Below are 22,500 nucleotides of genomic sequence, written 5' to 3'. Positions count from 1 at the left end.
AGCGACCTCCTCCAGGCGGGCAGACGGGGCGCCCTCGGTAGGACACGGGTAGACCAGGCGGCCACAGGGGGACACGGTACACCTCCCGACCGCGGGAGGACACGGGGAGACCCGCCGGCCGGGACCGAACGCCGTCGGTCTGCCTTCCTTCGCTTTTCGCACGGGCCGTTCCGGCCCTTTTCGGAACTTTTCGGGCCTTTTCGGACCTTTCCGGCGCTTTTCGATGCTTTTCGCGTGGACGGACCCACTCGGGAACCGCGCGACCGACCGACAGACGGATGCCTTCGGACGCGCGCGCGCGCGCGCGCGCCCGTCGGTGCCGGGCAGACCCCGACGCCGTTCTCGCGGCCGGCCCCGCTGCAGCGACCCCTACAGGTCGCCACGGGCTACGCAAACATGGCGACCGCGGCCGGGTAGACCTGGCGGCCGCGGGAGGACACGGGTACGTCAGGCGGCCGCGAGGGGGCGCGGGGGGACCCGGTAGACCTGGCGGCCGCAGGAGAACACGGGGAGACTAGGCGGCCACGGGAGGACGCGGCACACCCGGCGACCGCAGGAGGACACCGGCAGACCCGCCGGCCGGGACCGAACGACGTCGGTCGGTCTGCCTTCCTTCGCTTTTCGTACGGGCCGTTCCGGCCCTTTTCGGACCTTTTCGGACCTTTTCGGCCCTTTCCGGCGCTATTCGCTGCTTTTCGCGTGGACGGACCCACTCGGGAACCGCGCGACCGACCGACAGACGGATGCCTTTGGACGTGCGCGCGCGCGTCCGTCGGTGCCGGGCAGACCCCGACGCCGTTCTCGCGGCCGGCCCCGCTGCAGCGACCCCTACAGGTCGCCACGGGCTATGCAAACACGGCGACCGCATAGACCCGGCGGCCGCAGGAGGACACGGGGAGACTAGGCGGCCACAGGAGGACGCGGTACACCCGGCAACCGCAGGAGGACACCGGCAGACCCGCCGGCCGGGACCGAACGCCGTCGGTCGGTCTGCCTTCCTTCGCTTTTCGTACGGGCCGTTCCGGCCCTTTTCGGACCTTTTCGGGCCTTTTCGGACCTTTCCGGCGCTTTTCGATGCTTTTCGCCTGGGCGGACCCACTCGGGAATCGCTTGACCGACCGACCGACCGACGGACGCCTTTGGACATGCGCGCGCATGCGTCCTTCGGCTTCCGGGTAGACCCGGACGCCGTTCTCGGCCAGGCGTTTGCCTCTGACGTCAGAGCGACGGGCGGCCCGAGGCAACCGGGGGCCGCGGCCGCGAGCTCGCCTTCTCGAACACCCGCCTCCCCGTAGCCCGGCTACCGGCCCCTATTCGCCTGGGGCGGGTTGGGCTGGGGGGGAGCGACTTTGCACCACGCTAAGCAACTACACGTTTCGTTTTCACAGCACTGTTTTGCTTTGATATGCTTCTCCTGCCACCGCTACGCGTTGCTTTTCCTGACCCTGCTTGACTATGCTTTTCCTGATAAGGCTTTCTTTTCCTTCCGAGGCTTTCCTTCGTCTCGCATTTCTTCCCTTTGCACTGCCGACCGTACCCGGCATGAGGGCCCTGCGGTCTTTGCCCCGCAGACACTGGGAACCGGCAGGAGGGCTGGCCGCCAGCTCCTTGCATTTGCTTCGCTTCTCTTTGTTTCTCCTTGCTTTGCTTTGCTTTGCTCTGCTCTTCCGGGCACAGTTTTGCTTTTCCTTCTCTGCGTTCCTCTGCTGTTCTCGCCCCTGCTTTGCTTTCCTTTGCCTCAGATTGCTTTGCGTCAGATTGCTTTGCTTTTTTTTTGTTGTTGTTTTTGTTTCTTTTTTTCTTCTTCTTCTTTTTTTTTTTTTTTTTTTTTTGTTAATATAGATACATATTCATTTTATTGCTTTGTTTTATTTTTGGACCTTTTGGCTTTGGTTTTCCTGGCCGCGCTTTGCTTTGCCTGGCCCTGCTTGTCATTTCTTTTCATTATGCCGCATTCTTTTCCCTAGCAGGGCTTTGCTTTGCCTTGCTCGGCTTTCCTCTTCATTTCTCTGCTCTCCTGTGCTGCGCTAGGCTTCCTTTGCAGACCGTCCCGACGATTTTGCCGATGAGGCGATCGGTATATTTAGGAACGCATAAACCCTCAGACACACAGCTGGGCCTCCCCGCAGCCCGGACACTGTCCCCTCGCAACTCGAGGGTGGGGGCAGCAGGCCCGGCCACCCGACATGGTCAGTTCTGTGGCCCCAGCCGTGTGGCCTGCTGCTAGGCGGTCCCCACTGCTCCCCGTCTGGGGACGGCGTTGGGTGAGGTTTTGAACGACGATCAGTAACTACATGATTCCCACAACTACATTGGATGGAAGGCAACAATCAATAAATAAATAAATAAATAAAGATAAAACCAGGTAAAGCAAGACATGGTTCTTGCCCGCTGTCACGGCGGACTATGAGGTGTCAGGGAGGCCGGGGAGCGGGCGAGCAGGGTACAGCCACGTTGTGGTTTAACCCGGCTGGCAGCTAAACACCACACAGTCGTTCGCTCACCCTCCCCCCTCCCTCTCTGGGATGGGGGAGAGAAACGGGAAAGTGAAGCCGGTGAGTTGAAATAAAGACAGTTTATTAAGACAGGAATATAATAATATAAGGAATATAAGGAATATAATAATAACAATAATAATAATAATAGTGATAATGATAATAGTATTAACAATAATAATGTGTAAGAAAACAAGTGATGCACAATGCAATTGCTCACCACCCGCTGACCGATGCCCAGCCTATTCCCGAGCAGCCGGCCCCCCCACCCCGGCCAGCCACCCCTATATATTGTTTAGCCATCCGAGTCTGGCCGCCAGCTCTACCCGGCATGAGGGCCCTGCGGTCTTTGCCCCGCAGACACTGGGAACCGGCAGGAGGGCTGGCCGCCAGCTCCTTACATTTGCTTCGCTTCTCTTTCTTTTTCCTTGCTCTGCTTTGCTTTGCTCTGCTCTGCTCTTCCGGGCACACTTTTGCTTTTCCTTCTCTACTTTGCTCTGCTGTTCTTGCCCCTGCTTTGCTTTGCTTTGCCTCAGATTGCTTTGCTTTGCTTTGTTTGCTCTGTCTTTCCTGGCAATGCTTTGCTTTTCCTCGTGCTACTTCGCTTTGCTTTGCTTTGCCTTGCTCTGCTTTGCCTCCACTGGCCATGTTTTCTTTTGCTTTTTCAGGCCACGCTTTCCTTTGTCTTGCTTTGCTTTGTATTCCTGCCACGGCTTTGCTTTACCTTCTCTGCTCTGCTTTGCTTTTCCTACCCCTGCTGTGCTTTGCCTTGCTTCCTCAAACTGCTTTCTTCCTTTTGCTCTACATTTCCTGGCACTGCTTTCCTTTTCGTTGTGCTACTTCACTTTGCTTTGCTCTGCCTTGCACTGCTTTGCCTTTCCTGGACACGCTTTACTTTGCTTTTCCTGGCCCTGCTTTGCTTGGGTTTCTTTTTGCCTTTTTTTTTTTTTTTTTTTACTTTAGATATATATTCATTGCATTGCTTTGTTTTATTTCTGGACCTTTTTACTTTGGTTTTCCTGGCCGCGCTTTGCTTTTCCTGACCCTGCATTTTCGGGCCATGCTTTCCTTTGTCTTGCTTCGCTTAGTATTCCTGGCACCTCTTGGTTTTACTTTCTCTGCTCTGCTTTGCTTTTCCTACCCCTGCTGTGCTTTGCCTTGCCTCAAACTGCTTTCTTTACTTTGCTCTACGTTTCCTGGCCCTGCTGGGACTTTCCTTGTACGAGTTTGCACTGCTTTGCTTTGCCTTGCTCTGCTTTGCCTTTCCTGGCCGTGCTTTTTCAGGCCACGCTTTCCTTTGTCTTGCTTCGCTTCGTATTCCTGGCACCTCTTGGTTTTACTTTCTCTGCTCTGCTTTGCTTTTCCTACCCCTGCTCTGCTTTGCCTCGCCTCAAACTGCTTTCTTTACTTTGCTCTACCTTTCCTGGCACTGCTGGGACTTTCCTTGTACAAGTTTGCACTGCTTCGCTTTGCCTTGCTCTGCGTCGCCTTTCCTGACCATGCTTTTTCAGGCCATGCTTTCCTTTGTTTTGCTTCGCTTTGTATTCCTGCCACGGCTTTGCTTTACCATCTCTGCTCTGCTTTGCTTTTCCTACCCCTGCTGTGCTTAGCCTCGCCTCAAACTGCTTTCTTTACTTTGCTCTACGTGTCCTGGCACTGCTGGGACTTTCCTTGTACGAGTTTGCACTGCTTTGCTTTGCCTTGCTCTGCGTTGCCTTTCCTGGCCGTGCTTTTTCCGGCCACGCTTTCCTTTGTTTTGCTTTGCTTTTTATTCCAGGCACCTCTTGGTTTTACTTTCTCTGCTCTGCTCTGCTTTTCCTACCCCTGCTGTGCTTTGCCTTGCCTCAAACTGCTTTCGTAACTTTGTCTACGTTTCCTGGCACTGCTGGGACTTTCCTTGTACAAGTTTGCACTGCTTTGCTTTGCCTTGCTCTGCTTTGCCTTTCCGGGACATGCTTTTTCAGGCCACGCTTTCCTTTGTCTTGCTCTGCTTTTATTCCTGGCACTTCTTGGTTTTACTTTCTCTGCTCTGCTTTGCTTTTCCTACCCCTGCTGTGCTTTGCCTTGCCTCAAACTGCTTTCTTTACTTTGCTCTACCTTTCCTGGCACTGCTGGGACTTTCCTTGTACAAGTTTGCACCGCTTTGCTTTGCCTTGCTCTGCGTTGCCTTTCCTGACCATGCTTTTTCAGGCCATGCTTTCCCTTGTCTTGCTTCGCTTTGTTTTCCTGCCACGGCTTTGCTTTACCTTCTCTGCTCTGCTTTGCTTTTCCTACCCCTGCTGTGCTTTGCCTCGCCTCAAACTGCTCTCTTTACTCTGCTCTACGTTTCCTGGCACTGCTGGGACTTTCCTTGTACGAGTTTGCACTGCTTTGCTTTGCCTTGCTCGGCTTTCCTCTTCATTTCTCTGCTCTCCTGTGCTGCGCTAGGCTTCCTTTGCAGACCGTCCCGACGATTTTGCCGATGAGGCGATCGGTATATTTAGGAACGCATAAACCCTCAGACACACAGCTGGGCCTCCCCGCAGCCCGGACACTGTCCCCTCGCAACTCGAGGGTGGGGGCAGCAGGCCCGGCCACCCGACATGGTCAGTTCTGTGGCCCCAGCCGTGTGGCCTGCTGCTAGGCGGTCCCCACTGCTCCCCGTCTGGGGACGGCGTTGGGTGAGGTTTTGAACGACGATCAGTAACTACATGATTCCCACAACTACATTGGATGGAAGGCAACAATCAATAAATAAATAAATAAATAAAGATAAAACCAGGTAAAGCAAGACATGGTTCTTGCCCGCTGTCACGGCGGACTATGAGGTGTCAGGGAGGCCGGGGAGCGGGCGAGCAGGGTACAGCCACGTTGTGGTTTAACCCGGCTGGCAGCTAAACACCACACAGTCGTTCGCTCACCCTCCCCCCTCCCTCTCTGGGATGGGGGAGAGAAACGGGAAAGTGAAGCCGGTGAGTTGAGATAAAGACAGTTTATTAAGACAGGAATATAATAATATAAGGAATATAAGGAATATAATAATAACAATAATAATAATAATAGTGATAATGATAATAGTATTAACAATAATAATGTGTAAGAAAACAAGTGATGCACAATGCAATTGCTCACCACCCGCTGACCGATGCCCAGCCTATTCCCGAGCAGCCGGCCCCCCCACCCCGGCCAGCCACCCCTATATATTGTTTAGCCATCCGAGTCTGGCCGCCAGCTCTACCCGGCATGAGGGCCCTGCGGTCTTTGCCCCGCAGACACTGGGAACCGGCAGGAGGGCTGGCCGCCAGCTCCTTACATTTGCTTCGCTTCTCTTTCTTTTTCCTTGCTCTGCTTTGCTTTGCTCTGCTCTGCTCTTCCGGGCACACTTTTGCTTTTCCTTCTCTACTTTGCTCTGCTGTTCTTGCCCCTGCTTTGCTTTGCTTTGCCTCAGATTGCTTTGCTTTGCTTTGTTTGCTCTGTCTTTCCTGGCAATGCTTTGCTTTTCCTCGTGCTACTTCGCTTTGCTTTGCTTTGCCTTGCTCTGCTTTGCCTCCACTGGCCATGTTTTCTTTTGCTTTTTCAGGCCACGCTTTCCTTTGTCTTGCTTTGCTTTGTATTCCTGCCACGGCTTTGCTTTACCTTCTCTGCTCTGCTTTGCTTTTCCTACCCCTGCTGTGCTTTGCCTTGCTTCCTCAAACTGCTTTCTTCCTTTTGCTCTACATTTCCTGGCACTGCTTTCCTTTTCGTTGTGCTACTTCACTTTGCTTTGCTCTGCCTTGCACTGCTTTGCCTTTCCTGGACACGCTTTACTTTGCTTTTCCTGGCCCTGCTTTGCTTGGGTTTCTTTTTGCCTTTTTTTTTTTTTTTTTTTACTTTAGATATATATTCATTGCATTGCTTTGTTTTATTTCTGGACCTTTTTACTTTGGTTTTCCTGGCCGCGCTTTGCTTTTCCTGACCCTGCATTTTCGGGCCATGCTTTCCTTTGTCTTGCTTCGCTTAGTATTCCTGGCACCTCTTGGTTTTACTTTCTCTGCTCTGCTTTGCTTTTCCTACCCCTGCTGTGCTTTGCCTTGCCTCAAACTGCTTTCTTTACTTTGCTCTACGTTTCCTGGCCCTGCTGGGACTTTCCTTGTACGAGTTTGCACTGCTTTGCTTTGCCTTGCTCTGCTTTGCCTTTCCTGGCCGTGCTTTTTCAGGCCACGCTTTCCTTTGTCTTGCTTCGCTTCGTATTCCTGGCACCTCTTGGTTTTACTTTCTCTGCTCTGCTTTGCTTTTCCTACCCCTGCTCTGCTTTGCCTCGCCTCAAACTGCTTTCTTTACTTTGCTCTACCTTTCCTGGCACTGCTGGGACTTTCCTTGTACAAGTTTGCACTGCTTCGCTTTGCCTTGCTCTGCGTCGCCTTTCCTGACCATGCTTTTTCAGGCCATGCTTTCCTTTGTTTTGCTTCGCTTTGTATTCCTGCCACGGCTTTGCTTTACCATCTCTGCTCTGCTTTGCTTTTCCTACCCCTGCTGTGCTTAGCCTCGCCTCAAACTGCTTTCTTTACTTTGCTCTACGTGTCCTGGCACTGCTGGGACTTTCCTTGTACGAGTTTGCACTGCTTTGCTTTGCCTTGCTCTGCGTTGCCTTTCCTGGCCGTGCTTTTTCCGGCCACGCTTTCCTTTGTTTTGCTTTGCTTTTTATTCCAGGCACCTCTTGGTTTTACTTTCTCTGCTCTGCTCTGCTTTTCCTACCCCTGCTGTGCTTTGCCTTGCCTCAAACTGCTTTCGTAACTTTGTCTACGTTTCCTGGCACTGCTGGGACTTTCCTTGTACAAGTTTGCACTGCTTTGCTTTGCCTTGCTCTGCTTTGCCTTTCCGGGACATGCTTTTTCAGGCCACGCTTTCCTTTGTCTTGCTCTGCTTTTATTCCTGGCACTTCTTGGTTTTACTTTCTCTGCTCTGCTTTGCTTTTCCTACCCCTGCTGTGCTTTGCCTTGCCTCAAACTGCTTTCTTTACTTTGCTCTACCTTTCCTGGCACTGCTGGGACTTTCCTTGTACAAGTTTGCACCGCTTTGCTTTGCCTTGCTCTGCGTTGCCTTTCCTGACCATGCTTTTTCAGGCCATGCTTTCCCTTGTCTTGCTTCGCTTTGTTTTCCTGCCACGGCTTTGCTTTACCTTCTCTGCTCTGCTTTGCTTTTCCTACCCCTGCTGTGCTTTGCCTCGCCTCAAACTGCTCTCTTTACTCTGCTCTACGTTTCCTGGCACTGCTGGGACTTTCCTTGTACGAGTTTGCACTGCTTTGCTTTGCCTTGCTCGGCTTTCCTCTTCATTTCTCTGCTCTCCTGTGCTGCGCTAGGCTTCCTTTGCAGACCGTCCCGACGATTTTGCCGAGGAGGCGATCGGTATATTTCGGAACGCATAAACCCTCAGACACACAGCTGGGCCTCCCCGCAGCCCGGACACTGTCCCCTCGCAACTCGAGGGTGGGGGCAGCAGGCCCGGCCACCCGACATGGTCAGTTCTGTGGCCCCAGCCGTGTGGCCTGCCGCTAGGCGGGCCCCACTGCTATTCGTCTGGGGACGGCGTTGGGTGAGGTTTTCAACGACGGTAAGTAACTACATGATTCCCACAACTACATTGGATGGAAGGCAACAATAAATAAATAAATAAATAAATAAATAAATAAATAAAGATAAAACCAGGTAAAGCAAGACATGGTTCTTGCCCACTGTCACGGCGGACTAAGAGGTGTCAGGGAGGCCGGGGAGCGGGCGAGCAGGGTACAGCCACCGTCCGAGTCTGGCCGCCAGCTCTACCCGGCATGAGGGCCCTGCGGTCTTTGCCCCGCAGACACTGGGAACCGGCAGGAGGGCTGGCCGCCAGCTCCTTACATGTGCTTCGCTTCTCTTTGTTTTTCCTTGCTCTGCTTTGCTTTGCTCTGCTCTGCTCTTCCGGGCACACTTTTGCTTTTCCTTCTCTACTTTCCTCTGCTGTTCCTGCCCCTGCTTTGCTTTGCTTTGCCTCAGATTGCTTTGCTTTGCTTTGTTTGCTTTGTCTTTCCTGGCAATGTTATGCTTTTCCTCGTGCTACTTCGCTTTGCTTTGCTTTGCTTTGCCTTGCTCTAGTTTGCCTCCACTGGCCATGCTTTCTTTTGCTTTTTCAGGCCACGCTTTCCTTTGTTTTGCTTTGCTTTGTATTCCTGCCACGGCTTTGCTTTACCTTCTCTGCTCTGCTTTGCTTTTCCTACCCCTGCTGTGCTTTGCCTCGCCTCAAACTGCTTTCGTTAGTTTGCTCTACCTTTCCTGGCACTGCTGGGACTTTCCTTGTACGAGTTTGCACTGCTTTGCTTTGCCTTGCTCTGCGTTGCCTTTCCTGGCCATGCTTTTTCAGGCCATGCTTTCCTTTGTTTTCCTTTGCTTCGTATTCCTGGCGCCTCTTGGTTTTACCTTCTCTGCTCTGCTTTGCTTTTCCTACCCCTGCAGTGCTTTGCCTCGCCTCAAACTGCTTTCTTTACTTTGCTCTACCTTTCCTGGCACTGCTGGGACTTCCCTTGTACGAGTTCGCACTGCTTTGCTTTGCCTTGCTCTGCTTTGCCTCCACTGGCCGTGTTTTCTTTTGCTTTTTCAGGCCACGCTTTCCTTTGTCTTGCTTCGCTTCGCTTTGTATTCCTGGCACTTCTAGGTTTTACTTTCTCTGCTCTGCTTTGCCTTGCCTCCAACTGCTTTCGTTACTTTGCTCTACCTTTCCTGGCCCTGCTGGGACTTTCCTTGTACGAGTTTGCACTGCTTTGCTTTGCCTTGCTCTGCTTTGCCTTTCCTGGCCGTGCTTTTTCAGGCCACGCTTTCCTTTGTTTTGCTTTGCTTTTTATTCCAGGCACCTCTTGGTTTTACTTTCTCTGCTCTGCTCTGTTTTTCCTACCCCTGCTGTGCTTTGCCTTGCCTCCTCAAACTGCTTTCTTTCTTTTGCTCTACATTTCCTGGCCCTGCTTTGCTTTTCCCTGTGCTACTTTCCTTTGCTTTGCTCTGCCTTGCACCGCTTTGCCTTTCCTGGACACGCTTTTCTTTGCTTTTCCTGGCCCTGCTTTGCTTGGTCTTTTTTTTGCGTTTTTTTGTTTTCTTTGTTTGTTTGTTTGTTTGTTTTATTTTAGTATAGATACATTTTCATTGCATTGCTTTGTTTTATTTTTGGACCTTTTTGCTTTGGTTTTCCTGGCCACGCTTTGCTTTTCCTGGCCATGCTTTTTCAGGCCATGCTTTCCTTTGTTTTGCTTTGCTTCGTATTCCTGCCACGACTTTGCTTTACCTTTTCTGCTCTGCTTTGCTTTTCCTACCCCTGTTGTGCTTTGTCTCGCCTCAAACTGCTTTCTTTCTTTTGCTCTACATTTCCTGGCCCTGCTTTGCTTTTCCTTGTGCTACTTTCCTTTGCTCTGCTCTGCCTTGCACCGCTTTGCCTTTCCTGGACACGCTTTTCTTTGCTTTTCCTGGCCCTGCTTTGCTTGGTCTTTTTTTTGCGTTTTTTTGTTTTGTTTGTTTGTTTGTTTGTTTGTTTTATTTTAGTATAGATACATTTTCATTGCATTGCTTTGTTTTATTTTTGGACCTTTTTGCTTTGGTTTTCCTGGCCACGCTTTGCTTTTCCTGGCCATGCTTTTTCAGGCCATGCTTTCCTTTGTTTTGCTTTGCTTCGTATTCCTGCCACGACTTTGCTTTACCTTCTCTGCTCTGCTTTGCTTTTCCTACCCCTGTTGTGCTTTGTCTCGCCTCAAACTGCTTTCTTTACTTTGCTCTACGTTTCCTGGCACTGCTGGGACTTTCCTTGTACGAGTTTGCACTGCTTTGCTTTGCCTTGCTCTGCGTTGCCTTTCCTGGCCATGCTTTTTCGGGCCACGCTTTCCTTTGTTTTGCTTTGCTTCGTATTCCTGGCACCTCTTGGTTTTACTTTCTCTGCTCTGCTCTGCTTGTCCTACCCCTGCTGTGCTTTGCCTTGCCTCAAACTGCTTTCGTTACTTTGCTCTACGGTTCCTGGCACTGCTGGGACTTTCCTTGTACAAGTTTGCACTGCTTTGCTTTGCCTTGCTCGGCTTTCCTCTTCATTGCTCTGCTCTCCTGTGCTGCGCTAGGCTTCCTTTGCAGACCGTCCTGACGATTTTGCCGATGAGGCGATCGGTATATTTCGGAACGCATAAACCCTCAGACACACAGCTGGGCCTCCCCGCAGCCCGGACACTGTCCCCTCGCAACTCGAGGGTGGGGGCAGCAGGCCCGGCCACCCGACATGGTCAGTTCTGTGGCCCCAGCCGTGTGGCCCACCGCTAGGCGGTCCCCACTGCTCCCCGTCTGGGGACGGTGTTGGGTGAGGTTTTGAACGACGATCAGTAAATACATGATTCCCACAACTACATTGGATGGAAGGCAAGAATAAATAAATAAATAAATAAATGCAGGGGGGAAAAAAAAAAAAAAAATCAGGTAAAGCAAGACATGGTTCTTGCCCGCTGTCACGGCGGACTATGAGGGTTCAGGGAGGCCGGGGAGCGGGCGAGCAGGGTACAGCCACCATCCGAGTCTGGCCGCCAGCTCTACCCGGCATGAGGGCCCTGCGGTCTTTGCCCCGCAGACACTGGGAACCGGCAGGAGGGCTGGCCGCCAGCTCCTTACATTTGCTTCGCTTCTCTTTCTTTTTCCTTGCTCTGCTTTGCTCTGCTCTGCTCTTCCGGGCACACTTTTGCTTTTCCTTCTCTACTTTGCTCTGCCTTTCTTGCCCCCGCTTTGCTTTGCTTTGCCTCAGATTGCTTTGCTTTGCTTTGTTTGCTCTGTCTTTCCTGGCACTGCTTTGCTTTTCCTTGTGCTACTTCACTTTGCTTTGCTCTGCCTTGCACTGCTTTGCCTTTCCTGGACACGCTTTACTTTGCTTTTCCTGGCCCTGCTTTGCTTGGTTTTTTTTTTGCCTTTTTTTTTTTTTTTTTTTTTTTTTTTACTTTAGATATATATTCATTGCATTGCTTTGTTTTATTTCTGGACCTTTTTACTTTGGTTTTCCTGGCCGCGCTTTGCTTTTCCTGGCCCTGCTTTTTCAGGCCATGCTTTCCTTTGTCTTACTTTGCTTCGTATTCCTGGCACCTCTTGGTTTTACTTTCTCTGCTCTGCTTTGCTTTTCCTACCCCTGCAGTGCTTTGCCTCGCCTCAAACTGCTTTCCTTACTTCGCTCTACGTTTCCTGGCACTGCTGGGACTTTCCTTGTACGAGTTTGCACTGCTTTGCTTTGCCTTGCTCTGCTTTGCCTCCACTGGCCATGTTTTCTTTTGCTTTTTCAGGCCACGCTTTCCTTTGTCTTGCTTCGCTTCGCTTTGTATTCCTGGCACCTCTAGGTTTTACTTTCTCTGCTCTGCTTTGCCTTGCCTCCAACTGCTTTCGTTACTTTGCTCTACCTTTCCTGGCCCTGCTGGGACTTTCCTTGTACGAGTTTGCACTGCTTTGCTTTGCCTTGCTCTGCTTTGCCTTTCCTGGCCGTGCTTTTTCAGGCCACGCTTTCCTTTGTTTTGCTTTGCTTTTTATTCCAGGCACCTCTTGGTTTTACTTTCTCTGCTCTGCTCTGCTTTTCCTACCCCTGCTGTGCTTTGCCTTGCCTCCTCAAACTGCTTTCTTTCTTTTGCTCTACATTTCCTGGCACTGCTTTGCTTTTCCTTGTGCTACTTTCCTTTGCTTTGCTCTGCCTTGCACTGCTTTGCCTTTCCTGGACACGCTTTACTTTGCTTTTCCTGGCCATGCTTTGCTTGTTTTTTTTTTTTGCCTTTTTTTTTTTTTTTTTTTTTTTTTTTACTTTAGATATATATTCATTTCATTGCTTTGTTTTATTTCTGGACCTTTTTACTTTGGTTTTCCTGGCCGCGCTTTGCTTTTCCTGACCCTGCATTTTCGGGCCATGCTTTCCTTTGTCTTGCTTCGCTTTGTATTCCTGGCACCTCTTGGTTTTACCTTCTCTGCTCTGCTTTGCTTTTCCTACCCCTGCTGTGCTTTGCCTTGCCTCAAACTGCTTTCTTTACTTTGCTCTACGTTTCCTGGCCCTGCTGGGACTTTCCTTGTACGAGTTTGCACTGCTTTGCTTTGCCTTGCTCTGCGTTGCCTTTCCTGGCCATGCTTTTTCAGGCCACGCTTTCCTTTGTCTTACTTTGCTTCGTATTCCTGGCACCTCTTGGTTTTACTTTCTCTGCTCTGCTTTGCTTTTCCTACACCTGCTGTGCTTTGCCTCGCCTCAAACTGCATTCTTTACTTTGCTCTACGTTTCCTGGCCCTGCTGGGACTTTCCTTGTACAAGTTTGCACTGCTTTGCTTTGCCTTGCTCTGCGTTGCCTTTCCTGACCATGCTTTTTCAGGCCATGCTTTCCCTTGTCTTGCTTCGCTTTGTTTTCCTGCCACGGCTTTGCTTTACCTTCTCTGCTCTGCTTTGCTTTTCCTACCCCTGCTGTGCTTTGCCTCGCCTCAAACTGCTCTCTTTACTCTGCTCTACGTTTCCTGGCACTGCTGGGACTTTCCTTGTACCAGTTTGCACTGCTTTGCTTTGCGTTGCTCGGCTTTCCTCTTCATTTCTCTGCTCTCCTGTGCTGCGCTAGGCTTCCTTTGCAGACCGTCCCGACGATTTTGCCGATGAGGCTATCGGTATATTTCGGAACGCATAAACCCTCAGACACACAGCTGGGCCTCCCCGCAGCCCGGACACTGTCCCCTCGCAACTCGAGGGTGGGGGCAGCAGGCCCGGCCACCCGACATGGTCAGTTCTCTGGCCCTAGCCGTGTGGCCTGCCGCTAGGCGGGCCCCACTGCTATTCGTCTGGGGACGGTGTTGGGTGAGGTTTTGAACGACGATCAGTAAATACATGATTCCCACAACTACAGTGGATGGAAGGCAAGAATAAATAAATAAATAAATAAATGCAGGGGGAAAAAAAAATAAATAAATAAAATCAGGTAAAGCAAGACATGGTTCTTGCCCGCTGTCACGGCGGACTATGAGGGTTCAGGGAGGCCGGGGAGCGGGCGAGCAGGGTACAGCCACCGTCCGAGTCTGGCCGCCAGCTCTACCCGGCATGAGGGCCCTGCGGTCTTTGCCCCGCAGACACTGGGAACCGGCAGGAGGGCTTGCCGCCAGCTCCTTACATTTGCTTCGCTTCTCTTTCTTTTTCCTTGCTCTGCTTTGCTTTGCTCTGCTCTTCCGGGCACACTTTTGGTTTTCCTTCTCTCCTTTCCTCTGCTGTTCCTGCCCCTGCTTTGCTTTGCTTTGCCTCAGATTGCTTTGCTTTGATTCGTTTGCTTTGTCTTTCCTGGCAATGCTTTGCTTTTCCTCGTGCTACTTTGCTTCGCTTTCCTTTGCCTTGCTCTGCTTTTCTGGCCGTGCTTTGTTTGGTTTTGCTTTACTTTGCCTTCCCTCTTTGACACTGTTTTAGTTTTCCTCGTGCTGCCTTGCTTTCCCTTTCTCTGCTTTGCCTTCCCTGCGCATGCTTTCTTTTGCTTTTTCAGGCCACGCTTTCCTTTGTTTAGCTTTGCTTTGTATTCCTGGCACTGCTTCTCTTTTCCTTCTCTACGTTGCTTTGTTTTCCTACCCCCGCTGTGCTTCGCCTTGCCTCAATTTCTTTCTTTCCTTTGCTCTACCTTTCCTGGCCCTGCTTTGTTTTTGCTTGTGCTACTTTGCTCTGCTTTGCTTTGCCTTACTCTCATTTGCCTTTCCTGGCCATGCTTTGCTTTGCTTTTCTTACCCCTGCTTTTCTTTCCTTTTCTGGCCCTGCTTTCTTTTACTTTGCTTCACTTTGCCTTGAATTCCAGACAGTGCTTTGCTTTGTCTTGTGCTGCTTTGCTTTGTTTTGCATTGCTGTGCTTTGCATTCCCTGGCCCTCTTTTTTGTTTTTCTTCCCCTCCCCCCCCCCCCCCAACCCCCCCCCCACCGCCCCCCCCCCGCCATGCTTTCCTTTGTTTTGCTTTGCTTTGTGTTCCTGGCTCTGCTATGCATTTCTTTGTGCTGTTTTGCTCTGCTTTGCTTTGCCTTGCTCTGCTTTGCCTTTCCTGGCCATGCTTTGCTTTGCTTTTTCTGGCCCTACTTTGCTTTGGTTTTTTTGTTTGCTCGGTTGTTTTTTTTTTACCCTTTTTCCTTTGTTTTCTCTGGCCGTGCTTTGCTTTTCCTTATGCCACTTTCTTTTCCCTAGCGGGGCTTTGCTTTGCCTTGCTCTGCTTTCCTCCGCATTGCTCTGCTCTGCTCTGCTTTGCTGCTCTAGGCTCCTTTTGCAGACCGTCCCACCGATTTTGCCGACGAGTCGATCGGTGTATTTAGAAACACGTAAACCCTCAGACGCACACCTTGACCTCCCCCCACCTCGGCGACTGTCCCCTCGGAACTGGCGGACGAGGGGACAGGGATCTGACCACCGGGCCGGGTCTATTCTGTGGCCCCCGCTGTCCGGCGAGCCGCCAGGTGGGCCCCGTTGCTATTCGTCTGGGGAGGGTGGGGGTTGCGAACGACGCTAAGTAACTACGTGATTCCTAAAAGTAAAGGGGGAAACAGACAACGATTATTATTATTATTACTACTACTGTTTTTATTATGTTTTCGTTATATATATATTTACTCTTATTTAGTACTTTCTTTTGTAATAACTCTTAAGTAGTATATATAATATTATATATCTATGGATCGTTTATGTAACGATAAAAAGCTAAAGCAAACCGGCCGGGCAGCCAGCCACACCGAGTCGCACAGGTGGCGAGCTGCTCGTGACCGAGCGGGAGCCTCTTATGTCAGAGCGGCCGGCGGCCGGAAGCAACCGGGGGCCGCTGCCACACCCTCGCCTTCTTGAACGCCCGCCTCCCCGTAACCCGGCAACGGGCCCCTCCCTATTCGTCTGGGGCGGGTGGGAGGTGCGATTTCGAACGACACTAAGGAACTACACGTTTCGTATTCACAGCACTGTTTTTCTTTGCTTTGCTTTTCCTGGCCCTGCTTTGCTTTGCTTTGCATTCGTGGCACCGCTTTGTTTTTCCCGGCCCTGTTTTGCTTTGTTTTTACTGACCCCGATTCGTTTTGCTTTTCTTGGCCCTGCTTGACTTTTCTTTGCCCGATAAGGCTTTCTTTTTCCTCGCAGGGTTTGCTTTGCTTTGCCTTGCTCTGCTTTGCCTTCCCTGGCCCTGCTACGTTTTGCTTCTTCCGGCCACGCTTTCCTTTGCTTAGCTTTGCTTCGTATTCCTAGCGCCGCTTTGCTTTTTCTTCTCTGCTTTGCTTTGCTTCTCCTACCCCTGCTGTGCTTCGCCTCGCCTCAAAGTCCTTTGCTTTGCCTTTCCTGGCCCTGCTTTGCTTTTCCTCGTGCTACTTTGCTTTGCCTTGGTCTGCTTTGCTTTTCCTTGCCGTGCTTCGTTTTGTTTTGCTCTGCTTTGTATTCACCGCATCGCCTTGCTTTCCTTGGCCCTGCATTTTTTTTTAATTTTTTTTTTTCTCTGTCCCTCTTTGTTTAGCTTTCCCTGGACCTGCTTTGCTTTGCTTTGCGTTCCCGGCACCTCTTTTCTTTTCCTGGACCTCCTTTGCTTGGGTTTTTCTCGCCCTTCTTTGTTTTGCTTTTCCCGGCCCTGCCTTCCTTTGTTTGGCTTTATTTCGTATTCATGACGCCGCTTTTCTTTTCCTGGACCTCCTTTGCTTGGGTTTTTCTCGCCCTTCTTTGTTTTGATTTCCTGGCCCTGCTTTGCTTTGTTTTTACTGACCCCGATTCCTTTTGCTTTTCCTGGCCCTGCCTGACTTTTCTTTGCCCGATAAGGCTTTCTTTTTCCTTGCAGGGTTTGCTTTGCTTTGCCTTGCTCTGCTTTGCCTTCCCTGGCCCTGCTACGTTTTGCTTCTTCCGGCCACGCTTTCCTTTGCTTAGCTTTGCTTCGTATTCCTGGCGCTGCTTTGCTTTTTCTTCTCTGCTTTGCTTTGCTTCTCCTACCCCTGCTGTGCTTCGCCTCGCCTCAAAGTCCTTTGCTTTGCCTTTCCTGGCCCTGCTTTGCTTTTCCTTGTGCTACTTTGCTCTGCTTTGCTTTGCCTTACTCTCATTTGCCTTTCCTGGCCATGCTTTGCTTTGCTTTTCTTACCCCTGCTTTTCTTTCCTTTTCTGGCCCTGCTTTGTTTTACTTTGCTTCACTTTGCCTTGAATTCCAGACAGTGCTTTGCTTTGTCTTGTGCTGCTTTGCTTTGTTTTGCATTGCTGTGCTTTGCATTCCCTGGCCCTCTTTTTTTTTTTCTTTCTTCGCCCCCCCCCCCCCCCCCCCCCCGCTTCTCCCCCCGCCCCCCCCCCCCCGGCCATGCCTTCCTTTGTTTTGCTTTGCTTTGTGTTCCTGGCTCTGCTATGCATTTCTTTGTGCTGCTTTGCTCTGCTTTGCTTTGCCTTGCTCTGCATTCCCTGGCCCTCATTTTTTTTTTTTTTTCTCCCCCCCCACCCCGGCCATGCCTTCCTTTGTTTGCTTTGCTTTGTGTTCCTGGCTCTGCTATGTATTTCTTTGTGCTGCTTTGCTCTGCTTTGCCTTTCCTGGCCATGCTTTGCTTTGCTTTTTCTGGCCCTGCTTTGTTTTGTTTTTTTTTTTTTGTTTGTTTGTTTTTTGTTTTTTGGTTTTTTTTTTACCCTTTTTCCTTTGTTTTTTCTGGCCGTGCTTTGCTTTTCCTTATGCCACTTTCTTTTCCCTAGCGGGGCTTTGCTTTGCCTTGCTCTGCTTTCCTCCGCATTGCTCTGCTCTGCTCTGCTTTGCTGCTCTAGGCTTCTTTTGCAGACCGTCCCACCGATTTTGCCGACGAGTCGATCGGTGTATTTAGAAACACGTAAACCCTCAGACGCACACCTTGACCTCCCCCCACCTCGGCGACTGTCCCCTCGGAACTGGCGGACGAGGGGACAGGGATCTGGCCACCGGGCCGGGTCTATTCTGTGGCCCCCGCTGTCCGGCGAGCCGCCAGGTGGGCCCCGTTGCTATTCGTCTGGGGAGGGTGGGGGTTGCGAACGACGCTAAGTAACTACTCGATTCGTAAAAGTAAAGGGGGAAACAGACAACGATTATTATTATTATTACTACTACTCTTTTTATTATGTTTTCGTTATATATATATTTACTCTAATTTAGTACTTTCTTTTGTAATAACTCTTAAGTAGTATATATAATATTATATATCTATGGATCGTTTATGTAACGATAAAAAGCTAAAGCAAACCGGCCAGGCAGCCAGCCACACCGAGTCGCACAGGTGGCGAGCTGCTCGTGACCGAGCGGGAGCCTCTTATGTCAGAGCGGCCGGCGGCCGGAAGCAACCGGGGGCCGCTGCCACACCCTCGCCTTCTTGAACGCCCGCCTCCCCGTAACCCGGCAACGGGCCCCTCCCTATTCGTCTGGGGCGGGTGGGGGGTGCGATTTCGGACGACACTAAGGAACTACACGTTTCGTATTCACAGCGCTGTTTTTCTTTGCTTTGCTTTTCCTGGCCCTGCTTTGCTTTGCTTTGCATTCGTGGCACCGCTTTGTTTTTCCCGGCCCTGTTTTGCTTTGTTTTTACTGACCCCGATTCGTTTTGCTTTTCCTGGCCCTGCTTGACTTTTCTTTGCCCGATAAGGCTTTCTTTTTCCTTGCAGGGTTTGCTTTGCTTTGCCTTGCTCTGCTTTGCCTTCCCTGGCCCTGCTACGTTTTGCTTCTTCCGGCCACGCTTTCCTTTGCTTAGCTTTGCTTCGTATTCCTGGCGCAGCTTTGCTTTTTCTTCTCTGCTTTGCTTTGCTTCTCCTACCCCTGCTGTGCTTCGCCTCGCCTCAAAGTCCTTTGCTTTGCCTTTCCTGGCCCTGCTTTGCTTTTCCTTGTGCTACTTTGCTCTGCTCTGCTTTGCCTTACTGTCATTTGCCTTTCCTGGCCATGCTTTGCTTTGCTTTTCTTACCCCTGCTTTTCTTTCCTTTTCTGGCCCTGCTTTCTTTTACTTTGCTTCACTTTGCCTTGAATTCCAGACAGTGCTTTGCTTTGTCTTGTGCTGCTTTGCTTTGTTTTGCATTGCTGTGCTTTGCATTCCCTGGCCCTCTTTTTTTTTTTCTTTCTTCGCCCCCCCCCCCCGCTTCTCCCCCCGCCTCCCCCCCCCCCCCCCGGCCATGCCTTCCTTTGTTTTGCTTTGCTTTGTGTTCCTGGCTCTGCTATGCATTTCTTTGTGCTGCTTTGCTCTGCTTTGCTTTGCCTTGCTCTGCATTCCCTGGCCCTCATTTTTTTTTTTTTTTCCTCCCCCCCCACCCCGGCCATGCCTTCCTTTGTTTGCTTTGCTTTGTGTTCCTGGCTCTGCTATGTATTTCTTTGTGCTGCTTTGCTCTGCTTTGCCTTTCCTGGCCATGCTTTGCTTTGCTTTTTCTGGCCCTGCTTTGTTTTGGTTTTTTTTGTTTGTTTGTTTGTTTGTTTGTTTGTTTGTTTGTTTGTTTTACCCTTTTTCCTTTGTTTTTTCTGGCCGTGCTTTGCTTTTCCTTATGCCACTTTCTTTTCCCTAGCGGGGCTTTGCTTTGCCTTGCTCTGCTTTCCTCCGCATTGCTCTGCTCTGCTCTGCTTTGCTGCTCTAGGCTTCTTTTGCAGACCGTCCCACCGATTTTGCCGACGAGTCGATCGGTGTATTTAGAAACACGTAAACCCTCAGACGCACACCTTGACCTCCCCCCACCTCGGCGACTGTCCCCTCGGAACTGGCGGACGAGGGGACAGGGATCTGACCACCGGGCCGGGTCTATTCTGTGGCCCCCGCTGTCCGGCGAGCCGCCAGGTGGGCCCCGTTGCTATTCGTCTGGGGAGGGTGGGGGTTGCGAACGACGCTAAGTAACTACTCGATTCGTAAAAGTAAAGGGGGAAACTGACAACGATTATTATTACTACTACTCTTTTTATTATGTTTTCGTTATATATATATTTACTCTTATTTAGTACTTTCTTTTGTAATAACTTTTAAGTAGTATACGTAATATTAAATATCTATCGATCGTTTATATAACGATAAAAAGCTAAAGCAAACCGGCCGGGCAGCCAGCCACACCGAGTCGCACAGGTGGCGAGCTGCTCGTGACCGAGCGGGAGCCTCTTATGTCAGAGCGGCCGGCGGCCGGAAGCAACCGGGGGCCGCTGCCACACCCTCGCCTTCTTGAACGCCCGCCTCCCCGTAACCCGGCAACGGGCCCCTCCCTATTCGTCTGGGGCGGGTGGGGGGTGCGATTTCGGACGACACTAAGGAACTACACGTTTCGTATTCACAGCGCTGTTTTTCTTTGCTTTGCTTTTCCTGGCCCTGCTTTGCTTTGCTTTGCATTCGTGGCACCGCTTTGTTTTTCCCGGCCCTGTTTTGCTTTGTTTTTACTGACCCCGATTCGTTTTGCTTTTCCTGGCCCTGCCTGACTTTTCTTTGCCCGATAAGGCTTTCTTTTTCCTCGCAGGGTTTGCTTTGCTTTGCCTTGCTCTGCTTTGCCTTCCCTGGCCCTGCTACGTTTTGCTTCTTCCGGCCACGCTTTCCTTTGCTTAGCTTTGCTTCGTATTCCTGGCGCCGCTTTGCTTTTTCTTCTCTGCTTTGCTTTGCTTCTCCTACCCCTGCTGTGCTTCGCCTCGCCTCAAAGTCCTTTGCTTTGCCTTTCCTGGCCCTGCTTTGCTTTTCCTCGCGCTACTTTGCTTTGCCTTGGTCTGCTTTGCTTTTCCTTGCCGTGCTTTGTTTTGTTTTGCTCTGCTTTGTATTCACCGCATCGCCTTGCTTTCCTTGGTCCTGCATTTTTTTTTTTTTTTTTCTCTGTCCCTCTTTGTTTAGCTTTCCCTGGACCTGCTTTGCTTTGCTTTGCGTTCCTGGCACCTCTTTGCTTTTCGCGGACCTCCTTTGCTTGGGTTTTTCTCGCCCTTCTTTGTTTTGCTTTTCCCGGCCCTGCCTTGCTTTGTTTGGCTTTATTTCGTATTCATGACGCCTCTTTTCTTTTCCTGGACCTCCTTTGCTTGGGTTTTTCTCGCCCTTCTTTGTTTTGCTTTTCCTGGCCCTGCTTTGCTCTGTTTGGCTTTACTTTGTGTTCAGGACGCCGCTTTTCTTTTCCTGGACCTCCTTTGCTTTGGTTTTTCTCGCCCCCTGCTTCGTTTTGCTTTTCCTGGCCCTCCTTGACTTTGCTTTTCTTCGTTCCGCTTTCTTTCCCCTAGCGGGGCTTTGCTCTGTCTCGCTCCGCTTTCCTCTGCAACGCTCTGCTCTGCTTTGCTGCGCTAGGCTTCCTTTGCGGACCGTCCCGCCGATTTTGCCGACGAGTCGATCGGTGTGTATTTACGAACGCATAAACCCTCGGACGACGCGCACCTTGGCCTCCCCGTAGCCCGGCGACTGTCCCCTCGGAACCGGAGGGTGGGGGCAGGAGGGCTGGCCACCCGGCACCGTCTGTTCCGCATTCCCCGCCGCTCTCTGGCGAGCGCGAGCCTCCAGGTGGGTCCCGCTGCTGCTATTCGGCTGGGAACGGTGTCGGGTGAGGTTTTCGAGGACGCTAAGCGACATCACGCGATTCCCCAAAGGACAAAAACTACCGCTTTGCTTTTCCCCTGTGCTGCTTTGCTTTGTTTTGCCTTGCTCTGCTTTGTCTTCCCTGGCCCTGTTTTGCTTTGCTTCTCCTGGCCCTTCTTTGCTTTGCTTCCCTTTGTCGCGCTTTGCTTCGCTTCGCTTCGCTTTGCTTTGTCTTCCCTGGCCCTGTTTTGCTTTGCTTCTCCTGGCCCTTCTTTGCTTTGCTTCCCTTTGTCGCGCTTTGCTTCGCTTCGCTTCGCTTTGCTTTCCTTTTCCTCGCTTTGCTTTTCCTCGCTCTTCTCCGCTTTGCTTTCCCTGCGCTTGCTTCCATTTGCTTTCCTTAGCGCTGCTTATTTTGATTCGGTTTGTATCGCCGGCACCCATTTCCTTTGCTTTGCAGTCTTTGCTCTTCCTACTCTGCTTTGCTTTTCCTGGCGCTGTTTTTTCCTTTGCCGTTCCCTAGGCCTGATTTGCCACAAGGTTTTTCCTCGTAGAGCTTTGGTTTTTTTTTTTTTTTGCCTCGCTTTGCACCGCTCTGCTCCGCTTCGCCGTGCTAGCTAGCCCTTCTTTTGCGGACCGTCCCACCGATTTTGCCGATCGATGCGTTTACGCACACGTGAACGCTAGGTCACCTAATTTGGCCTCCCCGCAGCCCGCCAACCGTGCCTTTGGAGCTGGCGGGTGGGGGCGTGGGGGTCGGCCACCCAGCCGAGTCTATTCCACGACCCCTGCCGCCTGGCGAGCCGCCAGGTGAGCTCCACTGCTGTTCGCCTGGGGGGGGGGGGCGAGGTTTCGAAAGACGGTAAGTAATTCCTAAAGCCGCAGCGGAAAACAGGCAACATTAAGAATAATAATAATTATGACTATTATTATTATTATTATTATTAAATAATGGTGAAAATAATAATAATAATAATGATAATAATAATAATAATAAGTAATAATGAGTAATAATAATAATAATAAATAATAATAATAAAATAATAAAAAATAACAACAACAGCAACAACAATAATAATATTTATTTTCAAAAACAGCTAAAGCAATCCGGCCAGGCAAGGTCGAGGTCGCGAACGCGCGCCTCGCTCCGACCGAGGGGGGCCGACAGGTCTACCCGCGCCCGCCCGCCGCCCCCCCGCGTGGTTAGGGAGGCCAGGTCTACCCGCCGCCCGGAACCGATCGGGCGCGCACGCCCTGCGAGACGCGGACGCGCGCCTCGCTCCGAGGGGGCCGACAGGTCTACCCGCGCCCCCCCCCCCCCCCCCAGCCTCGTTAGGGAGGCCAGGTCTATCCACCGCTCGGAAAGGACCGAGCGCGCACACCGTCGAGTTCGCGAACGGGGCCGACGCGCGCCTCGCTCCGAGGGGGCCGACAGGTCTACCCGCGCCCCCCCCCAGCCTCGTTAGGGAGGCCAGGTCTACCCGCCGCCCGGAAAGGACCGAGCGCAAACGGCGTCGAGGAGTTCGCGAACGGGGCCGACGCGCGCCTCGCTCCGAGGGGGCCGACAGGTCTACCCGCCCCCCCCCA

General features: G+C 51.3%; 1 protein-coding gene and 3 long non-coding RNA genes across 5 annotated transcripts in view; 3 read left to right on the top strand and 1 right to left on the bottom strand.

Moving 5' to 3' along the window:
• Positions 1-2,465, top strand: part of LOC308187329 — a 23,447-nt gene extending 20,982 nt beyond the window's left edge. The window contains exon 2 of the long non-coding RNA XR_013944612.1: positions 2,270-2,465. This is a non-coding gene — a long non-coding RNA (uncharacterized lncRNA). The remainder of the gene's footprint in view (positions 1-2,269) is intronic.
• A 1,920-nt stretch (positions 2,466-4,385) lies between these two features.
• LOC308187317 (uncharacterized protein) lies at positions 4,386-10,921 on the top strand. Of its 2 annotated transcripts, none has more exons than XM_080609488.1 (2): positions 4,386-5,256; positions 8,160-10,921. In XM_080609488.1, the coding sequence occupies exon 2, from the start codon at positions 8,279-8,281 to the stop codon at positions 9,602-9,604; it is 1,326 nt and encodes a 441-aa protein (XP_080465614.1). In that variant the 5' UTR covers positions 4,386-5,256; positions 8,160-8,278; the 3' UTR covers positions 9,605-10,921. The 2 variants fall into 2 exon arrangements, with proteins under 2 accessions (XP_080465614.1, XP_080465613.1); XM_080609487.1 differs by having other exon boundaries at positions 4,386-5,302; positions 8,206-10,921.
• Positions 10,922-12,693: 1,772 nt separating this feature from the next.
• The window catches only part of LOC308187328, a 23,317-nt gene continuing 13,510 nt past the window's right edge, over positions 12,694-22,500 (top strand). The window contains exon 1 of the long non-coding RNA XR_013944611.1: positions 12,694-13,304. This is a non-coding gene — a long non-coding RNA (uncharacterized lncRNA). The remainder of the gene's footprint in view (positions 13,305-22,500) is intronic.
• LOC308187323 lies at positions 14,411-22,204 on the bottom strand. Its single transcript, XR_013944606.1, has 2 exons — positions 20,296-22,204; positions 14,411-15,991 (listed from the first exon to the last, which is right to left on the bottom strand). It is a non-coding gene; the product is annotated as an uncharacterized lncRNA (long non-coding RNA).

This window comes from Anser brachyrhynchus (assembly GCF_964034855.1).
Source record: "Anser brachyrhynchus genome assembly, contig: SCAFFOLD_197, whole genome shotgun sequence".
NCBI classification, from domain to species: Eukaryota; Metazoa; Chordata; class Aves; order Anseriformes; family Anatidae; genus Anser; species Anser brachyrhynchus.
Note: the sequence above shows the minus strand (reverse complement) of the source record. Positions and strands in the feature narration are given on the sequence as shown.